This window comes from Astatotilapia calliptera, chromosome 11 (genome assembly GCF_900246225.1).
Source record: "Astatotilapia calliptera chromosome 11, fAstCal1.2, whole genome shotgun sequence".
In the NCBI taxonomy this organism is placed as follows: domain Eukaryota; kingdom Metazoa; phylum Chordata; class Actinopteri; order Cichliformes; family Cichlidae; genus Astatotilapia; species Astatotilapia calliptera.
Window position 1 is genome coordinate 31,074,317 of NC_039312.1, and position 15,213 is coordinate 31,089,529.

Sequence of the window (15,213 nt, forward strand, 5' to 3'; positions counted from 1 at the left end):
TTTATTCACTGTTGAATCAAAATCCTCCAGACCTGTACAAAATGATCACAGAGTCCCCTCAGCTGAAATTTACTGACATACTCTACATAAAATATTTGGCACAAATTTTATGCATGTATTAACTGTGATAGGAAACGTGAAGATCTTTATTGCCATTCTTCAGTCTGTAGAAACGATCCTCTAGCTCTGTAGTAGGTTATTTGTTTATGCACTTTAACTGTATCAAAAACAGTCAAATCAAAGTAAGAACTGATCTAATCTTTAGATGATGATGATAAATTTCTTCCAAATCCATTTGTAGCAGCTAGAGCGGGGATGTTCAACTAGATTCCCCGAGAGCTACTGTCCTGCAGCTTTTAGACGCATCCCTACTCCAACACAGCTGAATCAGATGTGCTTCAGCGTGCCATCAAGTTTGGCAAAGGCTTGATAACGAGCTAGCATTTGATTCAGGTGTGTAGCTCTCGAGGACTGGAGTTGAACACCCCCGCTCTAGCTGCTCCAAAAGGATTTGGAAGAAATTAATCATCATCTAAAGATTAGCTCAGTTCTTACTTTAATTGGACTGTTTTTGTAAGTGATCATGGATAAAGTTAAAGTGCATAAAAAAAATAACCTACTACAGAGTAGTCACACGTTTATGTGGCTCCATGCAGATTTTGGGCTGCTGAAAATAACATGCTAAAAACAGATTTTTGCTGGCCTCTGAGTTAGCTGATATACAGTGATGGACTGCAGATAAGATCTGTGTAACTCTGATGTGATTACAAAACCTTTGGTGCTGTAGAACATTCAGTTATTACAAGCTTGAAATAAACTCTTTTAAATGAAACATTGAAAATATTCTTTAATTTGATTTACATTTAGCTAAGAAAAAGGGACAAAAATGGGTGGCGCAGTGTGACTGGTGTTGTTTTCTAAGTGTGCTAGTTTAGACGTTTTACACAGGAATTCTGCATGAACACATGCAACAGCAATATGTCATGGTGAGCTTTCAGATGCATATGAGAAAGAGAAGGGACATGAAATTAGTGGGTGTAAGTGATGTGATCAAGCAGTCTGGAACACAACAATGGAGTGATGAGCTTCAGCCTCAAGTAAATGGTAAATGGCCTGCATTTGTATAGCGCTTTTCTAGTCCTTAAGGACCCCAAAGCGCTTTACACTACATTCAGTCATTCACCCATTCACACACACACATTCACACACTGGTGATAGCAAGCTACATTGTAGCCACAGCTGTCCTGACGCGCACTGACAGAGGCGAGGCTGCTGGACACAGGCGCCACCGGGCCCTCTGACCACCACCAGTGGTCTGTATCAAAAACATGGGGTTAGTATCTTGCCCAAGGATATTTGGCATGCAGCCAGGAGGCAGCCTGGGATCGAACAACCGACCTTCTGATTAGTGGCTGACCTGCTCTGCCACCTGAGCTCAAGCACCTTTGATTGACCTATCGAGAGTTTTTGAGGTGTAAAAGGAGTCGTTGACACACCCCACTTGACTGATGTCAACAGCAGACAAATAGGAGGATATACAGGGATTATTTTATTGACAAAGTCATATGTTAATTAAGTACCAGCAAGCTTTTTAAGGGTCACAGACCAGGGATGGTCACTCTGCTTTGGCCCAGTGTGTGTGCAGGCTGGAAGAGCTTCTTCATCACTTTTCAGAAACTCCTGCAAGGTAAGGATTATTCTCTGCCACAAACTATAATTTGCTGTGTAGTTCAAGTTTACCTGTTGTAGCATCTCTGCTGGTTAGATGTACTGCAATGCTGTTTTCGTCAAGTTAAGCATTTAAAGTATGGATAGATCTTTATTAACCTGTTTTAAGTAATTTTGGGAGTGAAAGTGGTTTTTCTGTTAAAACACATCTCAGATTATCCTTCATTTGTTTCTTTTTGGCTGGCTGTAGGGAATTAATGTGTGCATGAAATGCTTTGTGAAAATAATCTAGGATTGTAATAATAATATGACTTTTTATATCCACGTTTCATGAAGCCAGACTGAGTCAGAGATTAATTTATTTGTTTGGAGATGAATACAAGGAGGCCTTGTTTTCAGTGACTCACAGGCACAAGCAAATTTCACCTCAACAAGCTTCTTTAAATTCACATGGCAACCCACAAGGACGTTGGGATAGTTATTTCATATTACAGTCTTGATGGAGGTGTGAGGCTTGCCTGAATAGTTTGGGGCAAAAATAAACACCTTTTACATAAAAAAAAAAAAGAGCTTAAGTGAGGTCTTGGTCATTTTTTGTTTAGCCTGATTTGTAAACTGTTGTTGTTCCCTTTCCAGGTGCTCCTACATTTCAGCGAATCAGTGTGATTACTCAGGGACAAAGGACTATTAATTGTAGGTCTGCTGCCTCTGCATTGGTTGAATTTGTGTAAGGAATTGAAGTGCAATGGCTCAAACAGTCAACATGAAGGTCCAGGAGCTACCATATCTGCCACCTGAAGTTTGGGTTTTGGTGTTCGGCTACTTGAACACTGAGGAAAAGCACACAGCCCGCCTCTGCTGCAGACACTTCAGAGATCTCATCGACCACCCGTCCCTGTGGAAGGATTATACAGCAGGACTCTCCAACTTTCCCCGCTACACATCTGGATTCTGGGACACCGTGCAGTGCCGTGGGGTCAGCCGTGCCACAGTGCGACATTTACGACCCAAAGATTGGAAAATCCTCAGCAAGTCCCTCCCATCGCTCAACACCATTGTCTGTGTGAGGGAACGGCGATATTACAAGATGAAATACTTAGACAACCTGTGTGAATTCCCCAACCTGACGAGTCTTGGGGTACGAAACGCCACCTGGGTTGGGCCGTTCGTGGTGCAGTGTCAGAGTCAGCAACTAGCCGAGCGGTTGACTCACCTCAGCGTCTGCAACATTCAGATGTCCTGCGACGACACTGTGGCGTTCATCAATAGCGTGTCACACTTGGTCAACCTGGAGTACTTGCTGTTCCACCAGCAGGAAAGTGAAGGGCTTGAGAGGATGAGGCCAGTGCCCTCCTGCATCTTCCACAACCTGCTGCTAAGACTGAAGAAACTCAAACACTTATCCTGGGGAATGAAAGGGGAGCCACCAGTGCCACTGCCCAACAACTACTTCTACCCACTGGACCCAGAAAACCCAGGTAAGCCAGTCTCCTGATTATATTTTACACTTGCAAGCATCAGAACCAATACAGTCACTTTTTACACCTTTGACAAGAGCTTTTCATCAAGAAAATACAATATTTTCTTGACATTATGCCTTAATATTGGAACAAAACCCATCATATTGAAGTCAGTTGAGCTGCACACATGCTGCATTATTATATATATTTCACCTCTGTAATATTCTTGATGTTTATAATTGAGCGATTTGTATATATTAGTGCTATTTCTTGTAATATATTGTATTATTTAATTAGTTTAGTCTATTACTGTTACTATCTTGGACCAACTGTCTAAGCCACATCATTTCCTTAGGAATTATTATTCTGATTACATTCATAAATACATATTATTCTGATTAGTATTGTGATCACACAGCCTGTTGTGCAGTATTGTGTGACTATGCTAAACTTAACTGACAGAGACTAAATGTTTAGCTAACCACCTCTTTTATCCTGTAGGAGAGTACGGCGGCCCAGAACTGATCTCTTTGGAGTTGGTCAGTTACACAGAAATCATCCTGTCGGAGGACGCGCTGAGGGGTCTGACTTCACTCAAGTCGCTTGCTGTCCACTACAGGTACCCCTGGGATGGTCTCCAGTGCAACCTCTATTCCTGGCTCAGTCATCTGCAACAGCTGGAATCACTCTCAATCATTGGTGAGTCAAAACATGCATTTAATCTTTGTATTGTGTGTAAGTGTGTGTAGTAAGCAAAAATCTGTTGTCTTGCATGCATCCTTTTGTTTGTTTGTTTTTTAAGTGAAGCTGTGTGAAGCTCCAGGCCAAAACTGTTTTCTGTAACTTCTGTCCTGTCGTTTCTTTCCTTATAGGAGGGAATTTTCTTGCCTCTTATACGGAAGACCTTCCATCCCAGGTGACCAGTCTGACACTGCGAACATCCATATGCGCATGCCAGATGAGCTCCATTGCATCTCAACTCCAGCGACTTGAGCATCTGGACATAGATAAGAACCGCTTTGCTGACAGTCTCTGCAAACGGCTTCCTACACTGTTTCCTCAACTCAAGACTCTTAGGATACGGTATGCCCAGCAGATTTTTATTTTTTATTACTATTACAAAGTAAAAGTTCCATTTGATGGTTTATGTGTGACCTGCAGCATCAAATCATCTCACTTGAAAAAAGTGTCGTCATTTACATTTTGCTGCAAATGAAGCTTTTCTCTGTCTTGATTTCTTAAGTACAACTGAAACACTACAGAAAAATCGTGTCAACACGCAACTAGAGCTGACGGTTTTTCCTGTCTTGTCTTCTGTAGCTTCCACCGTGAGGAACCAACAAGAGACCTGCTGTTCCTCAACAAGCTGCGACACCTGGAGCGACTGGAGCTGATCAAGAGACAGACATACATTCTTATAAGTGACGAAAACAAAACTTGGCCCAGTCCATCTGTGGAGGGACTGATCAAGGAGCTGCAGGAGATCTCCAGGAACAGGTTCAGCATCATGACCACAATGCCCGAAAGGGACGTTTTGCAAGAATGCGACTGCATTTGGGAAAGAGTGGAAACACGATTCTAACCCTGAGCAGTGCAAAGTGAACTATACAAACAAAAATTATATTATTATACAGTTTTCCTCCAGTGCCTCATGTGACTTTCATGTAGATGCAGCAGGTCCTCAGTTCTGTAACTGTCAGTAACCCAAGGACTCACAATGCATGCAACACCACCTTTAAAATAAATGAAGGTCAGAGCAAGAAGTTTTGTTGCTGCAGAGAACTTTACACATAGTTAAAATGATGTGATGAAATAATCTACTGTTTTGTTTTGTTTTTTAAAGGTTTGGTTCAACAATATTACGATGAGAAATTCTCTGGTTCTTTATGATTGTTTGAGTGTTTATGTTTGGTTTTTTTCGATCAAATAAACTAGTTTTCATAAAGAACTGTATTATTGTTTTTCTGTGAATTTAGTTTATTATTTCATTTAACAGCTTTCAAATCAAATACAGACCTTCAACTGATTGTATAGAAAGCCTCCCTTCTAAGAAGGATATTATCAGTGTCACGCTCATGTCTAGCTGTGGAAATTCAGTTCAGTTCAAAAAAATTTTTTTTTCAGCAAAAAAAGACAGTAATACAGAGAAACCCAATCACAACAACCCTGTCATGTTCCAGGTGAGTGCTGTTTTTTTCCATTGTACCAGTGTTTCCACCTTGGGAAGAAGGCGTGTTGTCTACTCGGATTGGCAACACCTGTGTGTAATCAATGTCTACAGGGATTTAAGACCAGAGCTCACTTGAACACTTCAGAAGGTGGAAAGAGGCAGTGGCGGGCAACAGGGGAAGGTTGAGACAAACCAAGGAAATTACAGACCTATAGCTTTAACATCGAGTATCTGTAAAATGATGGAGCAAATGATAAATCAAAGTGGGTTCAGAAGAGGGAGAAATTCCAGGGATCCGGTGTTGTGTTTGGAACACAAAGTCAGGAAAGCACAAATAAAGAGGGTCGTGGCAGTTTTTTTTTTTTTTGTTTTGTTTTTTTTTTTTTTTTTTGTTTTTTTTTTGATATAGAAAAAGCCTATGACATGATGTGGAGAGAAGGCCTACTAATTAAAATCAGTTAATTGAGTGTGATGGGGTCAGGCAGAGATAAAGAGTATGTTCTCCCTGTCACAGTTTGATTTAGTTCTCTTTCGTTAAAGTTTTTATTGCACGGTCCTAGGGGCCGCTGGATCATCCAGATTTCTTCTTTGAGACTCCTGTTCAACTTCTCTGCTCCTCTTCTCCTTCCCTCGATGGTCCTCTTTGGAATATACTGTAGTCGATCCCTTATGACTGACTGGTTCTTGTATTAAATGATTGTGAAAATATTCAGCTTCTGAGCTAGCGGGAAGAGTGGTAGATATAATAAAATATAAATTCTAATAAATTAACTAAAAACACTATATTAAAACAAGAAAGGCAGACAGATTCCTGCATTAAATTGTGGAGGGGATTTAGCCTCCACAAGACACTGAGTGCTTTTGTGCTTTTGTTTAGTAATCAACATAACCACACAATTCTTTGTTAGTTTTTATAAAACACAATTTGTTTACAATCTCTAAAGTGTACATGCAATATCAGTGCCAGAGGAAACTGTCTAGTCCATCTGATATCATTTCTTATTTTTATTAGAGCGAGGGAGAGAGAGACTCTGTACCCACTTCTGGTGGTGAAAAAAATTGTTTTCCTTGGTCTCTGGACTTAGGTTCAGAGAGCGGTGGCACCTTTGCCTTAATAAGAAAATCACCCAGGTTCCTGTTCCTCCTAAAGGCTGCGATTATTCTGTGGTCAGTCAAGATTTGGTTTCTTTGAAGAAGATTTTGAAAATGGGTCCTAATCGTTCCAACCAATTTGCACGACACAGGGGAATATGTCACCCATACTGGGAGCATGGGGGGGACACATCAATTGGTTTGGTTTGGTTATTAGAAATGATTTAAGGCACTTTCTTAAGAAAGAGCGACTATACCCTCTAGTGGCGAGTGCCGCAAATAGGATTCTGGTGGCCTGTTTAAAATCACATTGCTGCGTGCAGATTCTGTGAAAACGGAGTAATTGTGATTTAATAAGCCCAGCAAATGTATGTTTTGGGTGAAAACTGGTTTTAAACAGTAGGGCATGTGTATCCGTGGGTTTAAAGAACACTTTTACATCCAATCTGTGGTCAGTTAGAAAATTTGGGCCCTTGAATGTTGTCGTGTCCAGAAAATCAATCTTGGTTTTATGAAATGTGGATTTAAGCTTTATTGAGGCATTATGGCCATTTAGGGTATTCAGGAACCCTTCAAAATCTTGCTCAGAGTGATGCCATATTCCCCAAATGTCGTCCAGGAACCTGTAATAATATAGTGGCTTTTTAACACACTTGCTTAAGGCTTCAGACTCCCATTCAGCCATGAAAATATTGGCGTAAGCTGGAGCGAATTTTTTACCCATGGCTGTACCCTTTACCTGTAAATAGAAACCCCCGTTGAATTCGAAATCATTTCTTGTAAGGTTGATTTCTAACAATTGTATTAATTCTTTGTCCGGTCTCTTTTTTTGTCCAGATATTTTTGGAAAATTCGTCTGAGTTAATTCCTTCCTGGATGTCAATGTTTGTGTACAGACTGTCAATATCAATAGAAAACAAGAAGGCTTCATCAGGGATTTCTATTTGTAACTTATTCAAAGACTGAGGATAAATGTCATTTGATACATTCTTAAGATGATGGATCGCTTTAATGAGTCTGTGAATTATACGGACCTTGGCAGAAAAATCTGGGTCGTCTGATTGTATTCTATCTTCAGGCGGCCCAGCTCGCTCCGAACAAGTGGGTTTTAAATAGCGATTATCTTGGGTTGGTCTCTGCTGAAAGTTCCCTCCCCGGTGTCGGGTCACAAAGTGATTCACAGCCGGCCGTTCCCTTCTCGAATTTCGGTCCCGTGTTTGGAAAGGGCGATAATCATTGTTTTGTCCCCGTCCTCTAACAACTGACGCGTAGGTCCTCGGGCTGTTGCGGTTGGGGTAGCTGGTGTGTCGGGCCGTCCTTTGTCTACTCATATCGGCCGACCAGTAGCGATCCTCATTCCGGCCTCTTCTCCGGCGAAACACGGTCCAGTTGTCCTCTGTCTCCCATGTGGACATGATTGGAACAATGCCTCTAAACTTTGTTTAGCTGCGTTGCTGCTAAAATTCAAAACAAGCAGCGTCAAGCCGTTCTCTTCTAATGGATGAGACAAACTGCGACTGAGTAGATAACTGAGTGCTTTATTTTAGCGTAACTCAAAATTACAAAAGTCAAATATACTTGCAAGCCAAAACGCGACGTTTCGGTTACAATGAACCTTCTTCAGGCTGGCTTGCAAAAAAAAAAAAAAAAGTCCGGTACAGCAATCATGATGTCCGTACGTGAGCCGTACAAATGAACAAGATACATGGTTAGACACCATGTATCTATGTGCCAAATGGCACAACAACTTTTCTGGAGGTGTTCTAACCCTACCTTCTAGTTTCGCCCTCACCAAAATGTCCCCAAGACTGGGATTCTTCCTGGGAGCTCTAATTACCCGCGCCTGACTGGGTACCTCCCAGCCCGGTTGCATTACTCTAAAATGCTCTTGTATGCCACTTAAAAACGGTGTAATCCCGATGGAAGGTACAGACAAAAGGGAGGAGTAACTTCTCTTCCACCATATCCTCTGCCCCTAATTCTGTAGGAGGTCGGGTCTCAGTCTCAAACAGCCGCTGCCCTGTCCCCACGTTCGATCGACTCATACCTTTAGTTTGGGAAAGGCGAGTGGGAGAAGGGAGGAGAGAAGCTAATGTCTCCCTGCGTACTCTCCTTAAAAAGGAGCGCAAGTAACCCCGCTTCCTCAGGCTCCTAAATAGTACTGTTATCACCTCATGCAAGTCTGTTTCTTTTCAATAAATCTGGTGAAATCTGAGGATTTGGGATTTTAATTATGCCACGAAATGTATGAGGCGGGTGGTAACTGGTACGATGCATGAGTACGTGCGTATCCGTGGGTTTGAAATACACCTTCGTTCTCATTCTTTTCTGACCATTCACTGTTTCAAAAAACACTGTCTAGGAAATTAATTTGTGAATGATTTGTCTCATGTTTGAATGATGGTGTGTATTCAAGACCTGCACAAACACTTTAAAACTCTCCTCTCCATGGGCCCACGCGCCTATAATATCATCCAAAACCCGGAGATAGAATATGGGTTGCAGTGCGCATTTGGCCAACGCTTCCCTCTCCCACTCGCTCATATAAATAGTAGCATATGACGGTGCATATCTCTGCCCCATGGCCGTGCCCTCAACCTGTCAATGTCCAGCAAGAGACTCTTTATTGGCTCAAGCTTTTGCTCCAGATTTTGCAGCTTGATCAGCTCCTGACACTAGCGGTACTATTATCACCGCTGTTATGTTCATTCAGGTCCAGGTTACAGTTAAAATTAGGATGGAGGGGATCAGAGCGGGCAAGCGAGACTCTACTCCTCTTTTTCCCGTTGTTCTATCGTCATTTCCCCCACCTATATCTATCTATCGATCGATCGATCGATAATTTTTTTTTTTTTTTTTTTTTTTAAATTCGGAGCTGGTTAGCTGCAGGCCGGTAAAGCTCGCTAGGTGGACGCCGGGAGCGCGGAGGGGCTGAATGAGGCGTCGTCAATATAGGAGGCGCCGGTGACCGGGCGAAATCCACCCCTGCCCCTGAGTGTGCCAAAAAGGAAGCAGAGGGAGATGCAGGTAACTCCTCAATCCCTGTATTCAAATCTACAGCAACATTAGAGCAAACCATCTTATTGGGATGAATCAGACCCTCCCTCCCCACTGTCCTCCTCCCTCCCTCCTTAGCCTTCAACTTCGCCTTAAAACTGAACTCCCCACCCTCCCCAAGCGAGGTGCGGGCATTCCCCTCCCCATATTTCTTTACTTCTTGTATCTACTCCATTAGCGTTCTCCATTCGCCTAGAGAAAGCGTGTGGGTTTTGTTTTGTTTTTTTAGCAAAATTCAATTTTATGGGTGCCTGAGTCGGCAACGCTGGAAATTGCTCCTCATCATTTAAATCTATTCCTAGTGCTTCAACCGCTATCCCCTCTCCTCCCTCTCCATTTTCTGCCTGTGGATGCCCGCCCTCCAACTGTTTCCCACGCTCGTCGTCTCTCAAAACCAAAAGTGATTCCACAATTGTAAAAGTGGAGGCCTTCAACCGGGCCCCATATCTCTTCCCTGCCCACCCTTTTGCAATATCGAGTGACACCTTGTTCATTTTCACATATTTCAAAGACTGTATCACAACTTCATAATTTGCATACAGAATGTTCATGTTGTTCTTCGTCCAGGAGTCTGTGTTATCCGCTAGTTGCGCTTTAACCTTATCATTCGGTGCTGCTGGTTTAATAAAATCAGAAAGTCTGGTGGCCTGCTTTACCATGGCCCGTGGGTAAATGCCCGTTTCCAATGCTTCCTTTACCACATTTTTATGATGTACAGCTTGAATTAGGTTGAAGGTGTCTTTTGCGCACTGTCTGGTGTTAATATCGGGTGCATGGTTTATTCTAGCAGGTGGCACATCGGCTCTCCGACTCCTAAACCGTTTCACCACAGGCTTGTCTGGCCTCACCAGTACTTCAATTTGTCCCGTCCCTCCCAGCCCCACCTTGCGCGTTCCCGGACCAGTCTGCACTGGGCTTTCCCTCTGACCCAATTCATTATAGGATCTAACTAAATTACCGGTGAGCTCACCTGTGATGTCCTGCGCGTGCCAGCCCGATCCCAACCTGTCGGGTGGGTTCTCCCGTCCTCGCAGCTTTCTCCGGCGTTGTGGGAACAAAGAGTCATGTTCCACCTCCTGTCATTGCTCCTCTGCCGATGCTGCATAGCATGCTGCCATCCCGAGCGGTGGTTCTCCTGTTCCTTTCACACAGAGTCTGTTTGTAACGAGGCTCAGCAAAAACAATTAATCCACATATGTCACAATGAGGATATACACAGAAATATTTTAAATGGAGTTCCAAATGCCGTTTCTCGGGTATACCTGAGTTTTGGATCAGAGAGAGCGCTATGTCCTGTCTGAGCCTGGTAACCCCCTCCTCGTCAACAGGGTAGAGTATATTGGTCCCCGAAAGTATTTGTTCTGCAAGCTGAACATTGTCTACTCATTAGAATCTGTCCATTCAGGTACAATACACCATGAGCACTTTACTTACCTTGCATACAAAGACGCCACAGGATGTTAGGTCCTGCTGTTATGGATGGGCAACAGTTGAGCACATCCATTTGCCGATGGCTGGACATTTTCTCCTAACAAGAGCTCTGGAAAGAAGAAAAAAAAAAAAAAAAAAAAAAAAAAAAAAAAAACAGGTACTGAATGTTATTCAGTGCAGCAGCCTTATGTAATTCACATGTACAAGTTAGAAAAATGACTGCTGTGGTTAACATTAGCCTTTTTTGCTTACCTTGTTATATCCCTGCACTTATCCATTTGTGCTTGTGTTGCCCCAAATGGGTCAACAAACGCAACCCGCATCTGTTAGATACATTATCTTGAAAAACAAATGGAGATCATGTTAAACCTAGTAATTTCACTTCAAATTCTCATGGTTGTGTGATGTCTTACAATGAGTGTCCAGTGTCTGTTGTCACAGACTGCTCCAGCTGCCACGTCATAATTCAGCAGATCTAGCTACAAAGTGAAGTGGAAATTTGGAATTCAATCATGAATAGTCTTAAATGAGGATGTTTAAATGTCAAAGCCAACTCACCTTTCTGAAACAGTTTGTGGACCCCTGCCAAACTGATGTCATGAAATAGGAGTCCATAATCAATGCAGCGTGTTGTCGCCCCACCAGTGTCAAATAGGCATTTATGATCTAGGAGCACAAACGGTACATTGTCATTTCCTTCCAATGAGGCGACCACTCATGTGGAAAACATTTACATACCTCACTTTCCAACTCTTTCCCAGGGGCCAAATCGGCAATGTTTTCCGAAAATAGCTTGTAAGGCCCAATTTTGGACCACAGCACCTTTCCCCTCGCATGGAGGAGGTGACACCGGTGGCGCCGATGGCCCCTCGCAGGGAGGCGGTGACACTGGTGGTGCCGATGGGCCCTCGCAGGAAGCAGACTAGTTCTTCAGTTTTGCTGGGACCCTCTCCTCAGGCTGGAAGTAGTGTGTCAGTTGGTCGATGTTGACCTTCAGAGTCCTCTTGCCCTTCTCTGACACCAAGTCAGCACTTTTGCCGTCCAGCATCACAATCTTCAAGGGTCCCAGCATATCAGCATCCAGTTTGCCACCTTTTCTCTGTTCTTGCCTCACATTTTTGCAAAAAACCAGGTCTCTCACCTGAAAGCCATCTTCCTCTCCCCTTTTTGTCTTTCCCCTGCGGATTTTGTCTTGGGTGGTTTTAACATTTTTGGTTACTTCAGCGTATACCACCTCCTGGGATTGTAGGCCCTCACACACGTCTTCATTTGAAATGATTTTAGTGACCATGTCTTCTGTGATCTGCCAAAATAGAATGACTGAGTAACTGGATTAGGATTGAGACATTTTCTTTCTTGTAAATTACATCATTTTACCCTGTATTCCTTTGGGATCTCCGATGGATACCTTGCCTCTCTGCCGAACATGAGGAAATATGGGCTGTATTTTGTCGTCAGCTGCTTTTTTGTCCTCAGTCCAAACATGGTGGACTGCAGAAATTTGTCCCAGTTCTTGGGCTTGTCACTCACCAGTTTGAGGGATCTGAAAGGTGAATGCATAAGAACAATATACTTAATAGCCAGCGTTGTGACATAGTTACAGCACAAAACATAAATGACAGTATTGTACCTCTGGATTGTGCCATTTAATCTCTCCACCATTGGTTTGGGGATGGTATGGTGAGCAGAGGCTTCTTTGGATGCCCAGGGTTTTACACAAGCCATAGTTGACCTTGAAAAGGGGATCACATTAGTCATCCAAGCTTACATTACATATTTGCTTGAGCTATTAATACCTTACCTTGTTGCAGAACTCTGAGCCCTGGTTAGCAGTCTTTTAGGTGCACCAAATTTGTAGAAAAAATCCAGAATACAACTGGTGACCTCATCTGCAGTTTTGTTTTTCAGTGGGTAGGCCTCTGCCCATTTGGTGAAATAGTCAACCATTACACAAATGTACTGATTACCACCATCCGTTAAGGTCAGTTTACCCACAAGACCCATTCTAACGAGCTCAAAGGGCTCTGTGACCTGTGAGGGGGGGGAAGAACATGTTACATTTGATGTATTTGGACAGTATCAAATATTCTGTCTGTGTTACTGTACCTTGATTGGAATGTATCCTTTCTCTTCCTTAATATTGGCCCGCTTACACTGGCATTGTGGGCACTGAGCAACCTATTGACAAATGAAGTAACGTTACATGCTAATAATCAGCAAAATGCCTTAGAGCTGTAGGTGATATGGGTTAGTCAGGAGCAACAAAGTACAAACAAAAGACAAAAACAAACAACAGAAAAACAAACAAGGGGGGTAGTTTTGGGGTTTTCAAAATGAGTTTGAGGCTCATTCAGACAAAATGTGCTCACCCATTTTTTTTTAATGTTCCCCTCCATGCCAGGCCAGTAATAGCGTGCCATGATAGCACTGTGGGTCTTCTCCCATCCACAGTGTCCGCCAAAGTGGCTGGAATGAAATTCCTCAAAAATGTCATTTGCCTATTTGGCAGAGCAGACCACTTTTGCCAGGTTCTCAGTTTTGTTCTTCTTCTGCCTGCATACATAATACAGGTCTCCAGCTACATTAAGCATGTAAGGCAAGACAAGAACAAACAGAAAAAAAAAAGAAATGGTCACATTACAGCACAATACTACACTCTGATGGTTTACATGACATTATCCATTGTACTCACCATTTATCCTGAAGGTCTCAGCTCTTCTCTTGATTGTATATCTTTCCCTGCTGGTTGATCCTTCAGGATAGCGATTGTGGAGTTTGAACTCCAGAAGCTCCCTCACAATTTTGGGATCCATTTCCCTCACCTACACCTGTCCACCTATCTACCCACTCCACTGTACCACAAACACAGACTCAAAGACACACCACACAAACCTACTAGCACACCTCAGTCACTCACTTTCAGAAGTCTACTCTCCCACAAGATCTTCTCAACCACACTGGCTATAGTTGCCTTCTAATCACTGTCTAACTGCTGTAAATTCACTAACTGCTATCGCCTCACAAAACCCGCAAATGTTGGTTGTACTCACTATGCTTATATAGACTGCATATAACTACCAATTCTCTCCAGCTGTGCTGCTTAATTACCTATATTGGCTACCAGTGTTCCTAGCAAACACCACATGATTGCACAATTGAAAGATACAAAATCACAGTAAAGAAATAGGCAGACTACTCTGACAAGGTGTGTTGTGAGCACACTAATGACATATTTCTGTAATCTATGTGTGAAGTACATATTTTTGTTGTGTAAGAACATAAACAAAAGGAGTTGTGATGTCTAAAACTTCATGTATATGATGAGATGTAAATGGATACACAATTGTGTTTCATGTGGTTGCATGGTTTATGGGACAGAAAAGACAACATTGACAATCACAAATGTATTGTGATACCGATACCGGTGCCAAATCGGTACTTTTGAAACGGTGCCAGTGCTCAAACCGGTGCTTAAAGAATGAAGAACACAAAATTGGTCCAAAAACCTCTCATGTTCAGCTGTTTTTTTTGTAAAAAGATAACAATGTTAGCCTTTTCTGCAGCTATGGGGCATATATGGTATCACTCTTGGCTGGAAGCAGTGCTTAAACAATGGAAAAAACACAAACTCTGTCCAAAACCTCTCATGTTTAACTGTTTTCCACTTTTTCTTTGGTCATTTTAGCCTTTTTGGCCAGGGTGAAGGGAGTATCTGCCATCAAACAAGAGGACAACCGCATGTAGCTATGATAATGTTTGCTAGTTCACCTTACATGCATTAATTTAATAACGTGGTTAGCCTACTCAACATAAATTACACACGAACAACATTAAGCTACTCACGCAGAGAAGAACGGCTGCTGCTGCCATCATCATCTGTCATCATTTCTGCTACACTGGCAGGGCTAGGGGCCAGGACTCTCCTCTTCGTGTTTTGGGGGATGTTGCTAACTCCGGGTCCGATAACAGGCACCACACCCGCAGTAGATGTGCTCGGTGTGAAGTCTCGCAGCAAGCTATCAAATACGGTGCATTTCTCGGCTTTTTAAAAAAACCCGCTATGCGTCGGCAGGTGTTTCATCGGATTCGAGGTGTTACCTCCTTTGACAGTATCACAGTATCAGCTTAAAGCACTTGTTGCAGGCTGCTGAGTTTGCATATTTTGCTGTGAAGTACAGCCAGACTTTTGACCGCTTCGCCTTGGACATTTTTAATCTGTAGCTCTGCTCTAAAAGAACGTACGTACCTGGACCCGCCTACTATCCTCGGAAACGTAAAATGATTGGCTAGAAGTGTATCACAGCTCAGGAAAAAAAAGCACCGAAATGTGCGCTG

At 42.8% G+C, this 15,213-nt stretch overlaps 1 protein-coding gene across 2 annotated transcripts; it reads left to right on the forward strand.

Moving 5' to 3' along the window:
- The first annotated feature begins 1,396 nt into the window (after positions 1 to 1,396).
- On the forward strand, positions 1,397 to 4,924 carry LOC113032378 (uncharacterized). Of its 2 annotated transcripts, XM_026185281.1 has the most exons (5): positions 1,397 to 1,687; positions 2,305 to 3,146; positions 3,630 to 3,827; positions 4,001 to 4,211; positions 4,449 to 4,924. In XM_026185281.1, exons 2-5 carry the CDS (start codon positions 2,414 to 2,416, stop codon positions 4,708 to 4,710), a joined length of 1,404 nt encoding a protein of 467 aa, XP_026041066.1. In that variant the 5' UTR covers positions 1,397 to 1,687; positions 2,305 to 2,413; the 3' UTR covers positions 4,711 to 4,924. The 2 variants fall into 2 exon arrangements, with proteins under 2 accessions (XP_026041066.1, XP_026041065.1); XM_026185280.1 differs by having other exon boundaries at positions 1,397 to 3,146.
- Positions 4,925 to 15,213: the final 10,289 nt, after the last annotated feature.

Coding starts and splice junctions, on each gene's coding strand:
- LOC113032378 (XM_026185280.1), top strand. CDS start 2,414: ATGGCTCAAACAGTCAACATGAAGGTCCAGGAGCTACCATATCTGCCA. Junction 3,147..3,629: donor ACTGGACCCAGAAAACCCAG/GTAAGCCAGTCT, acceptor TTTATCCTGTAG/GAGAGTACGGCGGCCCAGAA. Junction 4,212..4,448: donor CTCAAGACTCTTAGGATACG/GTATGCCCAGCA, acceptor TGTCTTCTGTAG/CTTCCACCGTGAGGAACCAA.